This window comes from Nicotiana tabacum, chromosome 11 (genome assembly GCF_000715075.1).
Source record: "Nicotiana tabacum cultivar K326 chromosome 11, ASM71507v2, whole genome shotgun sequence".
In the NCBI taxonomy this organism is placed as follows: Eukaryota; Viridiplantae; Streptophyta; class Magnoliopsida; order Solanales; family Solanaceae; genus Nicotiana; species Nicotiana tabacum.
In genome coordinates, this window is record NC_134090.1 from 142628700 (window position 1) to 142653138 (window position 24439).

Here is a 24439-nt window from a genome sequence, read left to right on the forward strand (position 1 = left end):
TAGGAGGAATCAGAAGAAAGAAGAGGGAGGAAGCAGCGGTAGTTGATTCAGGAATTTGGTCAGGACCCAGAGGTTCACCGCTTTACTATAATCAACAACGACCTCGCCAATCAACTTACCACCACGATTCATCCCAACATTACTATCACCCTTCGGAGCCTCATTTTTCCATTAACCATGCTCAAGCATACAATCAGCCACCTATTCACGCCAATTGGCGTGCTCCTTCCATACCAAGTACTTACCCACGAGCCTATCCCGGACCAGGTTTCAGGCCTAGGCCAGCATTCAGGGGAGAAAGGGAACAAAAAAAGAAAACTTACACTCCATTGGGAGAGTCTTACACTAGTCTGTTCCACAGGCTGAGACAGCTAGACATGCTAAGACTAATACAATCCAAGCTACCCAATCCTCCTCCAAAGAATCTGGATTACACCATTAGCTGTGAGTATTGCTCTGGTGCACCAGGCCATGATACGGAGAAATGCTGGCATTTGAAAAATGCAATACAAGAGCTGATTGATACTAATAAAATCGAGGTCCAAACCCCCGAAGCTCCCAATATCAATAGAAATCCAATGCCAGCCCATCAAGAGGCCAATATGATAGAAATCATACAAGCTGATGGGGAGACAAAGAAGCCGTCACAAACTGTCATGATGATCAAGTCTCATGAAGCCAAGCCAGATAAGCAGTTAACAGAGGAGAAGTCGGTACCTAAGTAGAACAGAAATGGTGATGAACCATCTATGATAGTCGAGAAGGGATCTTCAAGCAAGGTTGCCACAAAACAAGAAAGGCCGAAAGTGATAATACCAGGGGTTGCTAACAAACCTATTGTATTCGTGGAAGGAGCCCGTACAGATCGGGTTATTATCACACCTGTAACCCAGCTGCCAGTCATCAACAACAAAGCCATCTCATGGAACTATGAACGGGTGACTGTAATATACAAGGGAAAAGAAGTTAAGGAAGAAGTGTGTGAGGTGCAAGGCTTGACTCGTTCGGGAAGATGTTTTACGCCCGAAGAGTTAAGAAAAACTAAAAATAATCCAACACCAATAAAGAGAGTTGTGACGGAAGAAGAGGCGGAAGAGTTTTTAAGAAAAATGAAACTCCATGATTATTCTGTTGTGGATCAATTGAAGAAGACGCCCGCTCAAATTTCATTGTTGTCATTACTGATCCATTCAGAGGAGCACCGTCTGGCTTTGATGAAAATCCTGAATGAGGCTCATGTTCCTGAAAAAATCTCTGTAAATCATTTGGGAAGAATAGCCAACAGAATCTTTGAGACAAACAGAATTACATTTGCTGATAATGAATTGCTTGTGGAAGGTACCGAGCACAACAGAGCTCTTTACCTCACCGTGAAATGTGAAAACTCCGTAGTAACTCGGGTATTGGTTGACAATGGGTCAAGTGCAAACATCTGCCCTCTCTCTACTCTAAGCAAATTAAAAATTAAAGAGGAGAGGGTCCAGAAGAATAGTATCTGCGTACGGGGGTTTGACGGTGGAAGCAGAGATTCATTTTGCGACATAGTGTTGTAACTAACAATAGGGCCAGTTGAATTCACAATGGAATTTCAAGTGTTGGACATAACTGTTTCTTACAACTTGTTGTTGGGTCGACCATGGATCCATGCTGCTAAAGCAGTCCCGTCAACACTACATCAGGCTGTCAAGTTTGAATGGGATCATCAAGAAATAGTTGTACATGGGGAAGAAAGTTTAAATGCTCGCAGCAGTGCCATTGTACCGGTCGAGGGGATAGAAAATGACCAGGGACCATGGGTATACCAAGTGTCCGACACAGTGTCGGTAGAGAAAATTTCATAGGGGAAATACCTTCCGAATCCAAAGATATCCTCTACATCAGTCATGGTAGCCTATGAAATGTTAAAAAACGGTTTTATACCCGGCAAAGGTCTGGGCTCATCTTTGCAAGGAATTATACAACCAGTATCTCTCCCCGAGAACTGGGGAACATTTGGTTTGGGATTTATACCCACTATTACCGATGTGAAAAAGGCCAGAAAGCTGAAACACAAGGCATGGGATCTTCCAAAACCAGTCCCACCTCTATCAAAGTCTTTTGTCAAGACCGGTGCTAAAAATCGCCCGATAACAACAATTCCTAAATCCCGGGTCAATCCTGAGGAGGAATTAATTGAAAGATTCGAGAAATTGTTTAATGATGTGAATATGTTGGAAAGCGGAGAAGGGTGTAGCAACGCAGAAGTTCAATTCGTTGGGCCAGAAACAAAGCTTAATAATTGGAAAGCCACTCCTCTCCCAATTCGAAAGGAGTCTTGGTAGTTTATTTTGATTTTCTTTCAGTTTGTTTGGGTTACTTCAGGGTTGTAATCCCAAAGCTTATCTTACAGTTTGTTTGAAATGTGCAAAACCTTGTTATCTTTCATCATCCAATAAAAAGCAGTTTCCTTTTTATTATCATTCCTGATAGTTTTCTTTTCTTTTTCTTCTTTCCTGTACAGTTCTTTTTACGCTGGCTCTAGTAATATGGCATGCATGAGGAATCCTCAGCCCAGTCTTAAAAATCAATCTGGTTCCAAAATATTAATTCAAGAAATATATTGTGATTATGAATTAGAATATGATGAAGATGAGGTTTTTGAAGAGATTAGTAAAGAGTTAATTCACTTTGAGGAAAAAATCAAACCTAACTTGAGTGATACCGAGGACATCAATATAGGGGACACGAGTAATATCCGGGAAACTAAAATAAGTGTCCATCTCGAATCAAAGATCCGAGAAGAGTTAATTAAAGCACTCATAGAATTCAAAGATGTTTTTGTATGGTCATATGACGACATGCCGGGCCTGAGCACTAATTTAGTGGTTCACAAATTTCCCACCGATCCAACGGTGCCTCCTGTCAAGCAGAGGCTGAGAAAATTCAAGCCTGATATGAGTGTGAGAATTAAGGAAGAAATCACCAAACAGTTGGAAGCAAAGGTCATTCGAGTCACTCGATATCCTGTTTGGTTAGCTAATATCGTTCATGTGCCAAAGAAAGATGGCAAAATTAGAGTATGCGTTGACTACCGCAATCTCAACAAAGCAAGTCCGAAGGATAATTTCCCATTACCCAATATCCATATTTTGATCGATAATTGTGCCAAGCATGATATAGGATCTTTCGTGGATTGTTATGCCGGGTATCATCAAATTCTAATGGATGAAGAAGACGCAGAAAAGACGACATTCATCATACCATGGGGAACTTATTGCTACCGGGTAATGCCATTCGGTTTGAAGAACGCCGGAGCAACCTATATGAGAGCGATGACCACAGTGTTTCATGATATGATACACAAGGAGATTGAGGTATACGTGGACGATGTGATCATAAAATCAAAGCATCAGTCCGACCACGTTGGGGACTTGAGGAAATTCTTCTTAAGACTTCGCAGGTACAACCTCAAGCTTAACCCTCCCAAATGCACATTTGGAGTTCCATCTGGAAAGTTGCTGGGATTCATAGTCAGTCGACGAGGTATCGAGCTAGACCCATCAAAAATCAAAGCCATCCAAGAATTGCCACCTCGAAGGAACAAAACTGAAGTAATGAGTTTGTTGGGAAGGTTAAATTACATCAGCAGGTTTATTGCTCAGCTCACAACAACCTGTGAGCCAATTTTCAAATTGTTGAAAAAGGATGCTGCGGTCAAATGGACCGATGAGTGTCAAGAAGCGTTCGATAAGATAAAAGGGTACTTGTCGAACCCACCCATGTTGGTCCCGCCAGAGCCAGGAAGACCTTTGATTCTTTACTTGAAGGTCTTGGAAAATTCATTTGGTTGTGTATTGGGGCAACATGACCTCACCGGCAGAAAAGAACAGGCCATCTACTACCTTAGCAAAAAGTTCACAGCTTATGAGGTTAAGTATACTCATCTGGAAAAGACATGTTGCGCCCTAACATGGGTGGCTCAGAAGTTGAAACACTATTTGTCGTCCTACACTACTTACCTCATTTCGCATTTGGATCCATTGAAATACATTTTTCAAAAGCCTATGCCAACGGGAAGACTTTCAAAGTGGCAAATTTTGCTCACAGAGTTTGACATCATCTATGTGACTCAGACTGCAATGAAAGCCCAAGCACTAGCCGATCATTTAGCCGAAAACCCGGTCGATGAGGAATACGAGCCGTTGAAAACCTATTTTCCTGATGAAGAAATAATGCATATCGACGAGGTGGAGCAAATTGAAAAATCTGGTTGGAAACTTTTCTTCGATGGGGATGCTAACATGAAAGGAGTCGGGATAGGAGCTGTAATCATCTCTGAAACAGGGCATCACTATCCTGTTACGGCTCAATTGTGATTTTATTGCACCAATAATATGGCTGAATATGAAGCTTGCATTTTGGGGTTAAGGCTAGCCGCAGACATGGGTATCCGAGAAATCTTAGTCATGGGAGATTCGGATCTTTTGGTACATCAAATTCAAGGAGAATGGGAAACCCGAGATTTGAAGCTCATACCATACCGACAATGTCTACATGATCTTTGTCAGCGGTTTCAATCAGTGGAGTTCCGGCATATCCCAAGGATCCATAATGAGGTCGCCGATGCATTGGCTACCTTGGCATCAATGTTGCACCATCCAGACAAAGCTTATGTGGATCCACTACATATTCGAGTCCATGATCAGCACGCTTATTGCAATATGGTTGAAGAGGAATTTGATGGTGAACCATGGTTCCACGACATCAAGGAGTATATCAGGATGGGGATATATCCCGCACAAGCCACAGGAGATCAAAAGAGGACCATTAGGCGATTGGCAAATGGATTCTTCTTAAGCGGAGGAGTTTTGTATAAAAGAACACCAGATCTTGGATTATTAAGATGCATAGATGCCAGACAAGCTACAACTGTCATGTCTGAAGTACATTCTGGAGTTTGCGGACCCCACATGAGTGGATATGTGTTGGCAAAGAAAATCCTCCGAGCTGGTTACTATTGGCTTACCATGGAGCGAGATTGTATCAGTTTTGTGCGCAAGTGTCATCAATGCCAGATACACGGAGATTTGATTCATTCTCCACCATCCGAGTTGCACACAATGTCGGCACCATGGCCTTTCGTTGCCTGGGGCATGGATGTGATTGGACCAATTGAGTTGGCAGCATCCAATGGGCACAGGTTCATTCTGGTAACCATTGATTATTTTACCAAATGGGTTGAGGCCAAGACATTTAAATCGGTGACCAAGAAAGCTGTGGTCGATTTTATCCACTCAAATATCATATGTCGATTCGGAATCCCAAAGGTGATCATCACAGATAACGGTGCTAATCTTAACAACAACTTAATGAAGGAAGCATGTCAACAGTTTAAGATTACACATCGCAACTCTACCCCATATCGGCCCAAGGCGAATGGAGCAGTCGAGGCAGCCAACAAAAACATAAAGAAGATACTCCAGAAAATGGTAGAAGGTTCAAGACAATGGCATGAAAAATTACCATTTGCGTTATTGGGATATCGCACTACTATTCGCACTTCAGTAGGAGCAACTCCTTATTTGTTGGTATATGGCACTGAAGCAGTAATTCCTGCAGAAGTTGAGATTCCTTCCCTTCGGATCATCGCCGAAGCAAAGATTGATGATGATGAATGGGTCAAAACCCGTCTAGAACAGTTAAACTTGATTGATGAAAAACGATTGGCCGCAGTATGTCATGGTCAATTATATCAAAGAAGAATAGCAAGAGCATACAATAAAAAGGTGCGTCCACGGAAGTTCGAAGTGGGTCAACATGTGCTGAAACGTATTCTTCCACATCAGGTTGAGGCAAAAGGCAAATTTGCCCCGAATTGGCAAGGACCATTCATTGTGACCAGAGTATTATCGAATGGTGCACTATGCTTAACAGATATTGAAGGCAAATGCATAGACATGGCGATCAATTCTGATGCGGTAAAGAGATATTATGCATAACTTTTTGAATGTTTGTATTTAGCATTATTTCGAAGATTGGAATGACAAAGACAATTTATTCTGCTATCCAAACACTATACCATTTGCTTCCCCTTCGAGCCATATTTGTTTCTTTCTTACCCTCTCTTGGAATCAATGAAAATCAAATATGAAGTAAAAAAGAAAAAAAAGAAAGAGTGACAAAATAAAAAAATTAAGAAAAGAAAAGAAAATCACTATTATTTAGTGAACTACGTTTGACCTGATTCCTCAAAGAAGGATACGTATGCGCCTCACGGATCGGTCATAGGGTGCACAATATGCATAATGTGCACAAAGAGAAACATCAAGAGACCCCAAATCAAGAAACTGGGGCAAAGAATTGTATTGGAAATAAGAAAAAGATTCCAAGAGTTGTAATTTTAAACCCATACCAAAGCTATTAAGCTTTTAATACCTTTTCCATTTCTAACCATATACCAAAAAGACCTTTCGATCAATCTTAGAAAAATGCTGAGACAAACAAATGAAGATGGTTCATAACACTCTGGTACAAACAAGAAAAGAAAGTAAAAATGAGAGAGTCTTATAGGTGAAAACCCACACGGGCACCATAAGGCGATGAAAGTTGAGAGAAAGTAAAATGAGAGAGTCTTATTGGTGAAAACCTTCGTAGGCACCGTAAGGCGAAAAAGAAGGAAGAAATGAACAAATGAGGAAGGTTTATCGGTGAAAACTCTTTGAGATATTGCAAGTCCAACAGGTCTGTAAAATGAAGTTGGATTATGGAAATTTTGGGGGAAAACAAAAATGAGACAATTGAAAGGAGATTGATTAAAAGACTGGGTTGATTAATCCGAAATGCATACCCTGATCATTGGCGCCAGTAACTCCAATCAGATAAGTTTTTATTCTTTCTCCAACAGTCATCCAAACTTGGATTTTTCTTTTCATTCTATAATTGTCGAAATCAGCGTGTTTCGTCACTAATAATCTTACTTTTCTAAAGCTTTGAGATAAGTTTTATTCCAAACAAATAAGAAGGAATGTCAAGGTATACTACCAAGATTCAAGGTTACATGATGCAAAATACGGCCATGAAAGGCGGGAGATAAAAATAATAAGATATGGGAGGAAGAAAAGTGAAATCAAAAGTGGATCAGCAATGTCAGGAGGGACATATGATTACAGTTAAAAGGGTTTGAAGGAAAACATACAGATGAGAATCCTATAGTCAAGGATCAATTACAAAGACAAAACAGTCTTTTTCAACCATTCCAAGGCAATAAAACAAGACGAAGAAGAAGCCCCACCATCGGCAAGAATACCCCAGTTAACCACCCTGCTTTAAACTAACGAAGTTTTCTTTGATTTAAAACAGGGGCAAAAAAAACATCTGTGTCAGGAAACACTTGGTAGAGGATGAAGAATTGAAGAAGTTAGGCATCCACTTGGAGAATTAGGATGAGAATTGAAGAAATCAGGCGTCCACCTGGAGAATGAGGATGAGAATTAAAGAAATCAGGCGTCCACCTGGAGAACGAGGATGAAGAATTAAAGAAGTCATGCATCCACCTGGAGAATGAGGATAAGAATTGAAGAAGTCAGGCGTCCACTTGGAGAACGAGGATGAAGAATTAAAGAAGAAGAAATCAGGCGTCCACCTGGAGAACGAGGATGAAGAATTAAAGAAGGAGTCAGGCGTCCACCTGGAGAATGAGAATGAGAATTAAAGAAGTCAGGCGTGCACCTGGAGAATGAGGATGAGAATTGAAGAAATCAGGCGTCCACCTGGAGAATGAGGATGAGAATTAAAGAAATCAGGCGTCCACCTGGAGAATGAGGATAAGAATTGAAGAAGTCAGGCGTCCACCTGGAGAACGAGGATGAAGAATTAAAGAAGTCAGGCGTCCACCTGGAGAATGAGGATGAAGAATTGAAGAAGTCAGGCGTCCACCTGGAGAATTAGGATGAGAATTGAAGAAATCAGGCGTCCACCTGGAGAATGAGGATGAGAATTAAAGAAATCAGGCGTCCACCTAGAGAACGAGGATGAGAATTAAAGAAGTCAGGCGTCCACCTGGAGAATGAGGATAAGAATTGAAGAAGTCAGGCGTCCACCTGGAGAATGAGGATGAGAATTGAAGAAATCAGGCGTCCACCTGGAGAATGAGGATGAGAATTAAAGAAATCAGGCGTCCACCTGGAGAATGAGGATGAGAATTGAAGAAATCAGGCGTCCACCTGGAGAATGAGGATGAGAATTAAAGAAATCAGGCGTCCACCTGGAGAAATGAGGATGAGAATTGAAGAAATCAGGCGTCCACCTGGAGAACGAGGATGAAGAATTAAAGAAGTCAGGCGTCCACCTGGAGAATGAGGATGAAGAATTGAAGAAGTCAGGCGTCCACCTGGAGAATGAGGATGAGAATTGAAGAAATCAGGCGTCCACCTGGAGAATGAGGATGAGAATTGAAGAAATCAGGCGTCCACCTGGAGAATGAGGATGAAGAATTAAAGAAGTCAGGCGTCCACCTAGAGAATGAGGATAAGAATTAAAGAAGTCAGGCGTCCACCTGGAGAATGAGGATGAGAATTAAAGAAATCAGGCGTCCACCTGGAGAATGAGGATGAGAATTGAAGAAATCAGGCGTCCACCTGGAGAACGAGGATGAAGAATTAAAGAAGTCAGACGTCCACCTGGAGAATGAGGATGAAGAATTGAAGAAGTCAGGCGTCCACCTGGAGAATGAGGACAAAGAATTGAAGAAATCAGGCGTCCACCTGGAGAATGAGGACAAAGAATTGAAGAAGTCAGGCGTCCACCTGGAGAATGAGGACAAAGAAAAGAAGTAGTCAGGCGCCCACCTGGAGAACAAGGGAATACAATTAAAGCAAACAGAAGTCAGGCACCCACCTGGAGAACAAGGGAATACAATTGAAGTATTGAAGTCAAAAGCCCGCTCATATGAGAAAGGAGTACACTTAGAATCAATAAAGCAGAGTGATCCAACAAAGTCCCCAGCAGGAAACGACAAGAGTCCCAAACAGATGAAGAAAATACGGGACACAATGAAAAGGAATACGGAATAAGCCAAATGCCCAAGAGTCACCAAGATATCAAGACAACAAGAAACGCAAGGGCATGATCTAGATAAGATTTTATAATTCATGTACCATAGTCTAGTTTAGCTTTTTGTATTACCTTTGAAGTAAGGTGTAATAAGGAGGTCAACAAGCAGTAAAAATAGCACGAAGCAGCAGTAACATCACAGTCCCACGGTAGTCCCAGCTACCCAAAACTTCCCGAACTACATTGACCTGATTCCTTTATAACCAAGGATATGTAGGAAACCTTTGAAGCGGGGGTTCGGTCAAATCTTTCAAAAAAATGCTTCCCACGGAGTATTTGAACGGGCAAAAATCGCTCGTATCCGCTCACTTTATCTTTGCACGAAAACTCTTCGAGTTTCCGCACAAAGAGGGGCAGCTTTGAGCACGTGATTTTTGCCTTACGAAAACTACTCCAAAAAATAAAAATAAAAAAAATTTCTTTTACTGTGTAATTTTTGAATTTGCGTGGTGTTTGTTAAATATTTGTCTTATGTACGTAAATGTTTACGTTGTCATAATAAAATGAAAAATAAAATAAAATACATGTTGCATGCATATAGGATTTAATCATGCATTTAAAAGATAATTTAAATAAAATCACAAAAAATATGCATTCATTCTATTTTTAAATATGTCACTGTGTGATTAATGTTTTGACTATGTGTTAAATAGTTGTTATAAAGTAATTAATATTTTGTGTAAGGTTAAAAAATTGTTTTATAAATTTTATTAGGATTTTTTATAATTAGGAATAAATTTTAAAAAAATATATAAGTTGTAAAATGAAACTCGGACCTGGATTAAAATCCAGGCCCAAGTCAAGTTACCCCCCCACAGCCCAATCCAAACGAGTCAAGATCCGGTCTTATTCAAACGAGTCAAAACGACAGCGTTTGGTCGTAGTTTATCAGTGACCGTTGGATCAAAGCCAACCAACGGCTGAGATCCCACGAACCTTAACCCATAGCCCTTACCCGACCCAATGCCCCGATTCAGCCCGACCCCAGCAGTAAACCAAACGACATCGTTTGGCTAAATGAACTAATCCTGGCCATCTATTCTCCTTGATCCAACGGTCAAGATTAATCCACATTCCCCCTATATAAACCTCAAATCCTTACCCCGGCCCCCTAGCCAAACACTCCCCTCCTTCCCTGTTCATCATCGTCCTCAAACCCACCCCTAACCCTAGCCGCCCTAGCATCCCATCGCCTGAAACCCGGCGGCATCAACGTCGCCGGTCACCACCTTAACACCCCAGAACCCCCTAAACACCCTCTATCCGAATATGTTATCCGCTTGGCTCGAATCTCCCTGAAGGTTCTCGAATCTTTATTTGAAGATTCGAGCCAAGCTCAGATCTAAACCAAACAGCCCCTAGTTAACACCATAGCACCCCCTAGCATGCCTCGTTATGGATCTAGTGTTGGTTTGGTTTGAATCCCCTCAGAACTCTTCGAATCTTCTTTTGAAGGTTCGAATCAAAAATGAATTCACTCAGATCCCGTTCAAATTAACACCAAATCACCCCTAGGCTTCCCTCACCCTTGTGTCATCGTTGGTTTGATTCGAATCTACCCAGAAGTGTTCGGATTTAAAATCCAAGATCTGAAACCCTAAATTTTCCAAGATTGGAATCTTTTTCACTTCAGACGAAAGATTGAGGTTTAATCGACCTTAGTCAAAGTATTTTCAGTTGAAAATACTTCGACTAAGGTCTGTTTGATTTCAAAAAGCCCGAACCCAAGTTGAGTTTGAGTCCGTTTGAATTTGAAGGTTCAGAGGTAATTTTTCTGTTTCTTATGTGTATTCTACATGTATTCTATGTTTGTTTCATTAGTCTGAATTAATTTTTCATAATTTTCTAGTCAATTCTGTTATACTGTCTCATACTCGTCTATTTGATCAGAATTATACTATTGTTTCTGTTGTTTATGAGTGTTTATAATATGTGTAATCGACTCGATTAAGTTCGTCGATTAGTTGTTTTGTAAATTCTTATTGCCATTAATGCTGTTTGTAATACCCTGTTTATCTGTTTGGAATTGATTATTATCATTGAAATCAGTCAATTAGTTCTTCCCAATTAATTTATTCTCGTTTAATAAGTCAGAAAGTTTGCCAATTGTGTGTATATGTTGATTTCTGAACATTGAGTTTCAGGGCATTGTCAGTATATTGACAATGCTCCTGTGTTTGTTTGATTTTTGTTCAAAGTTAAAGTTCAGTTTGAATTATTATACTGAATTCAGTGTAATGTTGTTGTGATGTTAAGTTTGAATTCAAGTTTACAAGGGTTAGGTAGATACAATTATCTTAAGAATTTGTCTAGGATTGGTTCTAGCTGTTTAAATCAGAAGGATAATTAAGCCTGGACAGATTTTAAAATCTGTTTTGTAATAGATTCTGAATTTAAGGGCAGTAATAACAGTGATTACAGCAAGATTTCAGGGGCATTTCTGGGGTAAAACAGTGAAGGTAATCTGATAATAATAGTGAGCTGAAAGTGGAATGTTAGTGGCTATAGTTTAAGATAATAATGGGGAACAAAGGGTAATGGGGCTGCTTAAAATCAGGATAAGATCATTTAAAGTATTCAAACGCAGTTTTTAATGGAACTTTCTGATTTTAAAAGAAGAAAAGGGTCCAGCCAGCACTTAAAAAGAAAGGGACAGACCTGTATAAATACAGGAAGCCAACAATTTTAAGGGGTCAGATTTTGAAATGCAGATTTTGAAGAAAGATTGTGATCAGATTTTAAGAGGGAATTTGGAGAGAAAGAAATCAGTTTTTTCAGGCAGAGAGTTTAGAGATCAGTTTTCAGAGGGATTTAAGGAGATTTAGATCAGATTTTGAGAGAGATTTTAAGAAAAAATACACCTAGAGTGAGATAAAAAGAAAGAGAATCAAGCAGAAAATCAGAAATGATTTTCTGAAAAGGAAGAAGAAACAGAAAAGAAACTGAAATCTGAAATATTGTTCTTTCGTTAAATCTGTTCGGATTTATTTGATTCCATTGTTCAGTTAAATCTGAAGTTTCTTTAAAAATACTGTTACTGTGCATCTGGGTTCCTCGGGTCTTATTATTGCTCAAATCTGTGGAAGTACTGATATTCTGCCAGTATTTTGTTACTGCTGCAACTGCTGAAATTTACTTCTTCTACCTTCATTTCCAGGTACTTATCTCTTAAATTCTATGTTGGAAAGAGATTCAGCATGACAAATCAATGAAGCTTGAATTGCAATTCTATTTTTATTTCGTCTAAGTTCATTATTTTAAAAGTTCAGTCTTGTTTCATGTTTGGTTAATATAGTAGTATGTTTGACATGATAATTAGTAGTTGATCATTCTCTTTTAAAACTTATATAAGTGCTGTAATAGTATTATCTATACCAGAATTTCTCATTAGTATAGTTATATTTGAGTTGTCAAAACAGGGAGTATGACATAAAAATGGGCCATTGATTACATCCCGCAATACCTTTAGCTAAATGTAAAGTAGAATGGAAGTATTAAGAAGTTACATTATTAGTATATCTTGTAAAAAATATGATTTTGTTTAGATTGATATAAGTTATTATATGATATGATGACAGGTATATTTATAATCATATGAGTAAGGTGAGTTGGTATAGCTCGTTACGATGTTAAGAATATTATGAATGTTTAGGCGCACAACTATGTTGCATGTAATACAATTTTATTGAATCAATTCGAATAATAACTCCTTTCTCATCAATTTGATTATTTATCGTTATAAATAAACTAAGCAATTATAATTTTGGATTAAAAACAAGCATGTGAGAATAAGATGGGATGTATAAGCGAGAGTTGCAACATTTTATATCAATGATACGTAGAAATATAGTTTGCATTAAATAAAATAATAAAAATTCTTCAAAAAATATCTCTTCCCTTTATAAATCATTTTTTTTAGTTTTATATGCAATTCATTCTTTGGTATATATATACATATGTTGTATTTGCTAAAAATAGTATTAATCATATTTTTATTCTTTTCTTTGAATTTGAATAGTCTGGAAGAATATAATTTATACGCGGAAATTACAATCAACGGACAACATTTAATAAATTGTGAACTCTTTTAAAAGAATTTGAAGGCATCCCTTAAATGTGAATTTCGCAGGAATTTCATACAAAATGTGTAGATATAATAAACAATTCGTGGAAAACCTATAATACCATTAAGAATATTTGGCGTAATTAGGGATACATTTGCGTAACCTGATTATATTGATAAAAGCAATTCGAATTATGCGTACGCGCAATTTCGAGCGAATATTTAATAAAAGGGATTTCTTCGAGGATGTAAAAAATAATTTCATATAACCCGGGATGTGCAGTTCACTGTTTAAATATAAGGGTGGTGACGTTCTTAATTCTATTTTAAATCACGAACATATGAATTTGTAATAAAGGATATAATATGATCAATTATATTGTGTACACGTATGCGTGACATGATCCCCGTAATTATGAAAGGTATATAATACGAATATACGTACGCGTAATTCGTTTATATAATTGTAAACAATAAGTAAAAGCGGTAGTAAAATCATGCAATAAAAACGTATTTAGTAAAAATCAAGATAATTAAGCCAATAATGAAAACAGTTGAGCGGCCGTGCTAGAACCACGGAATTCGGAAATGCCTAACACCTTCTTCCGGATTAACAGAATTCCTTACTCAGGATTTCTGGTTCGCAGAATAATAAACAGAGTCATATTCTCCTCGATTCAGGGATTAAAACCGGTGACTTGGGACGCCTTAAAATTCCCAGGTGGCGACTCTGAAATAATTAAATAAATCCCGTTTCGATTGTCCTTCAATTGGAGAAAACTCCCCACGCGCCCCGCGGGCGCGGTAAAAAGGAGGTGCGACATATTCGACTTGGGGAAACGCCGATGTAATATTTAAAGCAAAAATTCGACAATATAAAAGGTCCATTCTCTCACTCATCTCTTTTATTAGTTGTGTTTGATTAATTATGATTTTAAGATTGATTTTAGCTCTTTCTGTTACGTTACTTTTATGATTTGTTTAGGTACATGATACAACACAGTGTGTATATATGCCTACGTGATCATGAGTTTGTTCGAGTGATCATGATTTTTTTATTTAAAAAGTTCTCACTATTAGATCCCAAGTTGCTAAGTAGGAATTGGAATTGGTTGCTTGTTTGGAAATTTATTCCCACCGTTGAATCTGTGAAAGCACTTGTCATATGATTCAACACTTGGTTCATTTAATTAATATTGGTAAACTACCTCAGTAACATAAAAGAGCTTTTGCTTTTGAATTTGGATGCTTGGCATATTTCTATGGTAAAAATGGGTTTCATAATAGAATTTGCATATTTAAATGTAGTGTCCATATGGATGTGGATTTGATATTTTTTAAGTGGTATTTGAATAAAATTGTAAAGTTATAGCACATGGATATAAAATCACATGGTGTGGTCTTAATTGCGGTGGAGAGGAGTGTGTAGAATGGGATTAAAGAACAACTTTTACCGTGTTTTAGTTTACTTCTCTTGGCTAGTCGCCCGCATTTTCGCTATTTCTTTATCTGAATTATCTGCCATGCTTTGTTTCGTTTGATATGTGCTTTTAAATAAAATGCGGGGTCATGGGGATTGGGGGCATAATCAGCCCATTTGATGATTAATTTATTTCTATGTTTAGTAATTGGGCTCGGCCAAAAACATGAAATGAAAAATTAAAAGAAGATGAGCATGAAACGAGTTTTATTTACTTTAGTTAATTTTATTTTTATTTTCTTAATTATCGTGACTATGGGTACGGCTCCCGTGACATAGTTATGATACATAGTTCCCAAAATCGGGGGGTGCACTTCATGTAACCCGATCCTAACAACTTCGAATATTTTAAATTTTAAAAAAAAAAAATTGAGGCGTGCCGTGCCAAATAAAATCCCAAAACTCATGGCCCTCATTTAATTAATTTTAATCCTTATCAATCGAGGCGTGCCATTTAGTTGAATTTTCCATGGTCCTCGCAAACTTGAAAGTGCGTAGTTGCTTTAGGCGCGTAATTTAAATTAACTTCCTTAAATTCGGGTGTGCATTTCATGTAACCCAAATCCAAATCTCAACAACGTTAAATAAAAATATGTTGCGAACCGCGGATGCATTTATGTAGCGTGACTTACGATGTATTTTAAATAACTTGAAATTTTTCCTGAAATATTAAAAGCGGCTAAAACAATAGCACCTTTTGCTTTTGCTTTTGACTATTATACTCCATGTTTGTGGTCATATACACATAATGCTTTCATTTCATCTTGTTATATTTGTAATATGATTTGCTGATCAGTACACAGTATTTTTTATTTATTTTTATTCATTGATTGCTCCTACTTTTGAAAGTGGGTTTCTGCTTTTAGTTTTGATTTTTTTTTAGAATAAAAAAGAAGAAAGCAAATTTATCGTACTAACATTTATATCGTTTTATTGTGTTAGTTAAAACACCGAATAATGCCTTATTTTCTTAGTGCCTAACCATTTTATGATATGGTACAATTGTTGAATCATATTAGAGTCGTGTTTCTTTTTTTGTTTGTTTGTTACATGTCCTTTTCGTGGTATAATATAACATACTTCATTCCGTGTGCACAACTTTTGATTACCCGGAAATTTAGGCAATTCTTTCCTTATTTTAGAATAGCATTTTGTATTAGGATTGAATTGGTCCTACGACAACAATGAAAAGGCGATTTAATATATTATTGTGATTATGTATACATTCGCGTACCATAATTACGAATTATGTTCTAAAACAAAATCGAGGTATGCGTTCGCACAACTTTGATCGAAATTTTCTTTAATAATTAATAAAGCGTTAATTAATTGTGGACACGTTCACGTGACATGATTTTTTAATGCGCCAAAATAAAAGAGTATACGTACGCGTAACTCAATTCTTTGATTATGAATAATTCAAGTAATTTAAAAACGGTAAAAAGATAATTGCACATAGGTCTTAAAAATGAGTAGTTAAACAATTTAAGCTAAGTATAAATTGTTAAGCGACCGTGCTAGAACCACGGAATCCGGGGGTGCCTAACACCTTCCCTCAGGTTAACAGAATTCCTTATTCAGAATTTCTGGTTCGCAGACTTCAAAAGGAAAGTCAAACTTCCTCGCTTCGAGATTTTAAACCGGTGACTTGGGACACCATAAAATTATCCCAAGTGGCGACTCTGAAAATAAATAAAATAATCTCATTTCGAATAATGTCACTTAAATTGAAAAAACTCCCCATATACCCCTTTACGGGGTGTAGTAAAAAGGGAGGTGTGACACCAGCTCAAGGACGAGCCGTCTTCATCTCACAGCACTTCCAAGGGATCGGAGAGTGCTAGTCAGGCTTCTGAGCCATCGGCTACACCAGTCCCTAAGGCACAGGTTACACATGATATCCCCGATGATGGCAGAGGGGGTGATGCTACAACTTCAGGGCTTGAAAGATCAAAAAAGAAAGAGGTTTGGGAGGATCGCTTTGTCAGCCTGGCCAACTTCACCAGCTTCCGTATATGATGGCCAATAAGGTCGTTAACTCTTGAGCGACAATTTCTATTGAAAGATTTGGAAAAGTACAACCTAGCTATATTGAGATAGTTCAGGGCACGAAAGGGGTGGATGTGGTTCACCCAGAGTGTGGAGGATGCCAAAGAATACCTCGTCCGTGTATTATATGCTAATATGGCTCATATAATGAAAGGGATGAAGGTGACCAAAGTACGCAAACTCAAGGTAAGGTTTGGTCAGCATACATTAAACACGTACTTATTGGGGATGTTGAGCCAACAGAGTACTTGGAGAAGTGTGCACTGAAAGAGGAAGTTCATCCTTGACTAGCTGAGATTCTGGCACTATTTGGCACCACCAGGGCCACCACCACCATGGATTACCGTTAGAGTTCCCATTCAGCGAAACACTTTGAGCTTTGAGGCAAAAGGTGGCAGACCTTTATTTGTAGTAGGTTGGATCTATGCCAGAATGAGACTCACCTTCCTCTTGCCCGGGCAGTTCTTGTGGCTTCCATCATGGCCGGTCACCCAATCACTCCTTGCTATTTTTCTTACCGAGATAGTAGTTGACGCATGCGAGTATTTCGTTAGTTAGAACACACAGGTTGATAGGTCTTGGTGAGCCCCGTATTTGTTCAAATGGGCAAGGAGTTTAGTTAATTGTTATGGTCTTTTCTTTGAACTCTTAGAGTTGCTCCATAGTTATTCTTTTAGTGTCATGAATATTATTTCGTTTTTTTAGACTTATGATGAGTATTGCACTTTCAAATATGATTTGGAGATAAATTAGTATTTCTGGCTGTTAGTGGGTGGATTATTAATGGTTGAGACTTGTTTTGGTTAGTTGATAAGTTGTTGTTGGTTGGTTTGATATTAGGATGTTGATTTTGAGACAGGAAAATTTTTTTGATAGTCCAAAAATGGGAAAAATTATGTCCGATTTTCTGTAAATTACCGATGAGGTTTACTTGGGAGCGCTTGCTCCTAAGTGTCGCTCGTGATCCTAAATTGGGTCGTGACAATTTATGTAGTTATAAAAGATTCTCACTAAGGCTAAAATGGGTAAAATGAAGAGTTTAGAGTTGAATTATTTCCAATTATAGAAGTGTGTCATTATTTTTAAATAGACTAATAAGAAAGTGTGTCATCAAAATTGAAACATAAGGAGTAATATTGTTAAATTAATTTGAACAACACCATTATAGAAAAAGAATAAGGGCGGGCCAACTAACCATTAGTGGTTAGCAAGTCAGTAGGATTACATCTAGGAAAGTTGGAAATTCCAATTGTTGTGTTGAACGATTTGTTTAGTTGGATAACGAATCAATGATTAATGTCACTTAAGTTCTCTCATCATCTCACTTTAGAAGAAATGCCAGATTTTCCACGTAGACAAGAATCTAAGCCATAGTGAAACCCCACGTGTCTCCAACTAGGAAAACCACCTCCACAAAATCACAATCACATATATCCACTTCATCTACCACGTGGTCCAATGACAAAACAGAAACCAGTCGCCTTAGCCAGTAACAATCTACATTCAGATTCTCTTATATCCCAAACTCCTTCCTTATACTCCCCATTATTATTGTTCACTCTCTTCATCACCACATACATTTTCTATTTTCTCTACTCATTTAGTCAAAAAAAGGAAGAAGATATGGCTTCTAAAGCATTGATGAGCTGCGGAATAGCAGCTGTTTGCCCCTCTGTCCTCTCTTCTTCCAAGTCTAAATTCGCTGCCGCCGTGCCGTTTTCTGCCGGAGCCACCAATGCTACATCTAGGTTCACCATGTCCGCCGAGTGGATGCCCGGCCAACCCCGCCCTTCCTACCTCGACGGTTCAGCCCCCGGGTAAGCTCATCACTTGAAAATGAAATTGTATACCTTTAATTTAATTTATTGACATGATGACATTTGATCTGACACGAGGTATAAGACGTTAATTTGACTGAATGGAAAATACTAAAGTAAAAGTAAGTTTGATAGGCATTAAGGTTTAAAATATAGTTTAATAGATTTAAATTCTGGAAGCATGAAATTTTCTGAGACGTACCAAAAGAGAAAAATCGTCATATAAATTGCGTTGAAGGGAGCCTTTTCTTCTCTCGAAAGAATAAAACTTATTGCTATTTTAGGTGACAAACAATTTTTGTAATGACTATTTGTTAAATATTTTTAACTGTATTTAATTTGCATTGTTTTATATGCGAGTTGTAAGTATGCAAATTTTGTTTAAAGAAGATTAAGATATAGCTGTCCAATTTTATACGAAAATTAGATGCATTGATATCGCACAGTGAACCCCATTATTCTTTTTTGGGCTGAGGAAGTATATATTTTGAAACCTTTTTTTTTTGGTCATATAATTTGAAACATTAACTTTATGAACATAAATATTGAGTTGGGAATGAATGCAGAGACTTTGGATTTGATCCACTTGGTCTAGGAGAAGTACCATCAAACTTGGAGAGATACAAAGAATCTGAACTCATTCACTGCAGATGGGCTATGCTTGCTGTTGTAAGTTCTTTTAGTCGCCAATCCCTCTTTTAGATGCTACATTTTAAGAAATGGAAAATAAAAGAACCCAGTAAGCTATCTTTTTTAGAATCATATAATCAAAATTTTGGATCCGCCTCTGTTTGTACATTAATGTTATATTTCATTTACTCTCTTTAAATAAAACTCTTAGTCCTCTTAGCTTGTATCGGGCGTAGAACTTAGTTTTATTACGTTATGGTAACTTTTACTTCTGAAGAAATTGTGAAGAGATGTTGTTCTTTTCGTAAATCTTGATTTTTTTTCACATCATGTTAATAAATTTCTCAAGTTGATTAGGACAAATAAATAATAAATAAATAGGTTGTTACACAAATAGACGGCTAGTTTCACTGTTTACTTTTTCTGGCCGGTATACATTAGTTATACACGTATTATATATAAATTATACATCCGCCAGCTATTTTTAATTTAAAAAATTAAATAAACAACTATTTGGGTTAATTCTTCTAAATAAATTCCTTTGAATTCTCTAATATTCATATAAAACTTTGCAGCCAGGAATCCTAGTTCCAGAGGCATTGGGCTTAGGCAATTGGGTCAAGGCCCAAGAATGGGCTGCCATTCCAGGAGGACAAGCTACATATTTGGGCCAGCCCGTTCCATGGGGCACTCTTCCTACAATTTTAGCCATTGAATTCTTAGCCATTGCTTTTGTAGAGCACCAAAGAAGTATGGAAAAGGACCCTGAGAAGAAGAAATACCCTGGTGGGGCTTTTGACCCATTGGGCTACTCTAAAGACCCTAAAAAGTTTGAGGAACTCAAAGTCAAGGAAATCAAAAATGGTATAGAACTTGACTTCCCTCTAATTATGCATTTCACATTTTTCTTTTTATGAATTCAAATTATACACACAATATTAGTATAGCCTAACATGTGATCGCAATTTACTTATTATTGTTATCAATTAACTAGTATTTATTATCGTGATTTACTTGTAAACTGTGAGTTTACCTTTTATATATTACTGACGAAAAAGAATTTTTTACACTATCAGGTCATGTAAAAGATAAATACGGGTAATCATCTATGTTAAGTGAAAATTGTCACCTGAAAAACAAGATAGGTTACTTCCTACAATATGTTAGCATACACCAACGGTGTAAATTTATTAGACTATCAATGTATGTAAATAAATCCAACTACTATATATGTTATCTGATTATGCAAATACTTTTTTGTTAGGTCGGCTTGCGTTGTTAGCATTCGTGGGATTTTGTGTACAACAATCAGCATACCCAGGAACAGGACCATTGGAAAATTTGGCAACTCACTTAGCCGATCCATGGCACAACAACATTGGGGATGTTATTATCCCTAGAGGCATTTTACCTTGAACTGTGATATACCCTAATTTCCCCCTTGTAAAATTAAACTCTCCCATGTGACAGATTTGTAATCAAATGGAACTTTTTTGTGCATCCTTGATTTATCTAGTGGTTTAATTTCTATGATACAAAGCTCTATTTGGAAAGGAATTAGGGTTTGATGCAAGAGTCTTGGAACGAGGATATATTTCCAACTGGGTCAACAATTTAAGCCACGTCTTACTTCGGAAATTGACAGAATATATAATGCCAGTGTATTATAACTATATCTAAAAGAAAAGTCTCTCATTTGAAATATTTTTAATTATAAATTATATTTTGGAGTTTGCCAAATAATTTTTGAGTTGCAAAGTTACTAGGGAGGAGTACTCCATGTTAGCATGCATGCCTTAGATAATCCACATCTCAAGGTTGGGTACCGATAATAAACACGTTAACCTATTCATGTTTTTGAGAACCCAACTTTCATAGCTGTTTACCACGAAAATACGAGTAACAATTAAATTTGATTTATAGTTTTAAAGATATGTGATTTAATTCAACACTAATTAATAACCAAGAAAGCTAATTTATAAATGAAGGAAATAAGTAAATTCAAACCAGTGTGCAAGCCAGTCTCGACCTCGAGCTAAGGTGGCCTCGAGGTGGGTTAAGAACAATAAAGTAAGAATAATCAAGTTAAAGGACAATTCTGATGAACAATGAACAAGAAAGTAAGAGAGTATATTCTTTGCCAATGATTTTGTAACGACCTGACCGGTCGTTTTAAGAATTTACGCCTCGATCCCCTATTAACTGTTTTTTCCGTATTTGTTTCTGCTATTGTGAGTTGCCGGGAGGAATTATTTGGAGTTTCGGAGAGTTTTGGGATACTTAGTCCCTAAATGAGTGTCACACCCTTTTTTACCCCTCCAAGAGATAAGTGTGCAAAATGTAACGGATTGTGGGTTAAAGAGCTTTTCCAATTAAAGTGACAAATTTGAAGTAGGGATTATTTTATTTACAGAGTCGCCACTTGGAATTGATTTTTACTGGTGTTCCAAGTCACCTTATATTTGAATCCATATTCAAAGGAAGGTTTGACTCTATTATTATTGGTCTGCGAAAACAAAGTTCCGGTAAGGAATTCTGTTGACCGGGGAGAAGGTGTAAGGCATTCCCTGAGTCCCGTGGTTCTAGCACGGTCGCTTTATTGACTACATTTGACTTGAATTAAACTTGGATAAACTGAGGTTTATTTGATTTTTATGCTTTTCTTATGTCCGTTTTTATTTATTTTAAAAAAAAAATTAAAGAAAAGAATTGAATAATAATCTACAACTTAACTAATGAGAGAAAATTATTGTTATGAATACTAATTTAAAAGATGAGAGTAATGAGAGAAAATTATCAATTGACATTGCTTAAAACTAGTAAGATGTGGACTTGTCTTGACATTGAATGATGCAACCCACTATTGGGTTGATGGAGTCAAATGGGCTCATGTCCAAGACAAAATCCAAAAGCCCATATGATTTTGGACTTTAAATCTGCAGATATGGCCTTTTAAAGCTATGTTACAGATTTGGTCATATCTTGCTATTTGCAATCCGTAGCCAACTATTTACAAAAATAAATTTACAAATTATTTTTCTAATGTACAACTTAACTACCTTACTAAATAAGCACTCCCTCTGTTCCAGTTTATGTGAACCTATTTTCTTTTTGGTCCGTTCCAAAAAGAATGAACCCTTTCTAAATTTGGTAACAATTTAGCTTAAAGTTACAACTCTACCCTTAATGAGAAGCTTTTATAACCACACAAATACTCTGGGCCCCATTTGGATTTGTTTAGGACCACAAATTCCAAAAGTCTTCATTTTTTTCTTAAACTCCGTGCTCAGTCAAATATGTTCACATAAATTGGAACAGAGAGAGTATTTTTTAAGAGATAAAAAAAATTATTGGGACTCTAAAATATAATAATAATAAAAACTTAGCTTGGTGATAACAAAGGGACAAACATGGCTACAAAGGTTCAAATTTTAATATATATGCTCCTTTCAGACAACCAAATGTCAGTGGAATTATATCTAATACTTTGCAAAAATAAAAATAATTAAAGATGCTTAACACAATTTAATTAACTAACATATCGTTATAACATTATCAAACATTCAAGAGCATATAAAAATGAATTACAAAAGAAGGATAAAGCTACTAATATTTCCCAACGTCATTATCTTTCATTCCAACTCAATTTTATGAGTTTACATGGTCCGAAAATTATCTGGACAACAGAAAGAAGAACAAATACATCAGAGTCAGCTCTTTCCAAAATCAACAGCAAAACAATTAAACGGGCAGCAACAATAGCAAAAGACAACGACAACCGGCAGATTCAAACCCAAGAAAATAAACTAGAAATACCCCAGCAAAACAGTACAATTATGTAACTCCAAAAAAATCTTTCAAGACTACTCTATTTTCCTTAAACAAGTTTTTCACTTAAGAATCAACTCACAAAAGCTGCTAAGGGATATTATAGCTACTGGTTTTTTCTCTTTTTTGTGTGTCTAGCTCCCTCAGTAAGATGGAGTGTCCTCCTTTTATATCAAAACAATCAGCTATTTCAAAAAAATTAAAAATTAATCTTTTTGACAAATTTTTCTACAAAATCTGCTCTTAAATTCAAAATGTCAGGCTTTCTGGTTCAAATCTTGTCAAGTATTTCAAACAAAATCTGCTCTCCACTATTCAAAGACAGACTTTTATTCAAACACTGTCCAAAGGTCTACATTTTCTTACCAAACAATTTGACTTTTGAGTGTTGTACTCAAAGAGTCTTGAAGTAGTAAATAAACAATCAAACAAGTACCATATACTCTTAAGTATTTTTCACTACCTCACTTTTATCAACACAAAACTATTTTACTACTTCAACAAGTGCAAAAACAGAAAATTTGACATTTCAAACTTCAAAAACTAATGCTAAAATAATTAATAATAGACAAAAATAAGATCTGAAAAAATAAAAATAAAATAAAAAATCAGCCACGAAAAATAATAGAATTTTTACCATTTTATAATTCAAGTGGCCGAAAAAATGGTGGTATGCCAAAAGAGGGTGTTCGGGGAGGTCACCGAAATTTGGCCGGATTTTGATCGCCGAATTTTCATGGTGAAATTGGCATCAATAGCTAGGTCTTGAGGAGCTTTATCCAGTGATGTAAGTATTGTGGGGTGGTAGCGGTTGGAGCTTCAAGAATTTGGGCAAAAAAGTGACGGAAAAGTTTCCTAGATCTAAGATTCAAGGAGTTTGAGGGATTTTTGAAGGATTTGGTTTGGAAATATGGAAGGTGGAAGTTGTGGAGATTACATGGTTTGAATTTGGAGGTGTTTGGAGGTGGTCCGCCGGCGGCGGCGATTTCCGGCCGGCGGCGGTGGGCGGTGCTGGGGCGGCGTAGAGAGAGTGAAGAGAGAGAGAAGAGAGAAGAAGGAGAAAAGAATTATGGGTGAAAATGAGGACAATTTTCAGATTTTTGAGGCTTTAAATACCTAAGCCAAGAGTGAATGAGATCCATTGGATCAAGATGGAATGGATGGGTATGATTTGATCTTGTTTCATTTAGTGAAACGACGTAGTTTTGAGGCAAAACTACGTAGTTTCAGACCCTTTCAATGGCAGCCCTTTATCTTGCACTCTTGGACACTTTTTCTTTCAAATTTGGCCAAATTTCTTCCTTAATCCTACTTATTAAACTAATTTTACACAAATAAATTAATTAAATAACTTATTCTAATGATCAATTAACTAGATTAATTCACCAACTGAACAACTAGTTAATTCTTAAAATGCACAAATGAAGAAAGAACTATATATTTTTTTTAGTATTTTATGATAGGAAATGTGCAATTAAAGTC

At 37.0% G+C, this 24439-nt stretch overlaps 1 protein-coding gene and 1 long non-coding RNA gene across 2 annotated transcripts; one reads left to right on the forward strand and one right to left on the reverse strand.

Annotated features, from left to right (window-relative positions):
• Positions 1-18222: 18222 nt before the first annotated feature.
• LOC107815759 (chlorophyll a-b binding protein 6A, chloroplastic) lies at positions 18223-20629 on the forward strand. Its single transcript, XM_016641392.2, has 4 exons — positions 18223-18499; positions 19066-19168; positions 19705-19993; positions 20394-20629. Exons 1-4 carry the CDS (start codon positions 18306-18308, stop codon positions 20543-20545), a joined length of 738 nt encoding a protein of 245 aa, XP_016496878.1. The 5' UTR covers positions 18223-18305; the 3' UTR covers positions 20546-20629.
• A 1911-nt stretch (positions 20630-22540) lies between these two features.
• LOC142166570 (uncharacterized) lies at positions 22541-24038 on the reverse strand. The gene is made up of 2 exons (XR_012696983.1): positions 23595-24038; positions 22541-22805 (listed from the first exon to the last, which is right to left on the reverse strand). It is a non-coding gene; the product is annotated as an uncharacterized LOC142166570 (long non-coding RNA).
• Positions 24039-24439: the final 401 nt, after the last annotated feature.

What these genes read in the sequence shown, in the direction of transcription:
- LOC107815759 (XM_016641392.2), top strand. Translation starts at nt 18,306, where the DNA reads ATGGCTTCTAAAGCATTGATGAGCTGCGGAATAGCAGCTGTTTGCCCC. An exon ending in CTCGACGGTTCAGCCCCCGG is followed by an intron (nt 18,500 to 19,065) that starts GTAAGCTCATCA and finishes GAATGAATGCAG; the next exon opens with AGACTTTGGATTTGATCCAC. An exon ending in GATGGGCTATGCTTGCTGTT is followed by an intron (nt 19,169 to 19,704) that starts GTAAGTTCTTTT and finishes AAAACTTTGCAG; the next exon opens with CCAGGAATCCTAGTTCCAGA.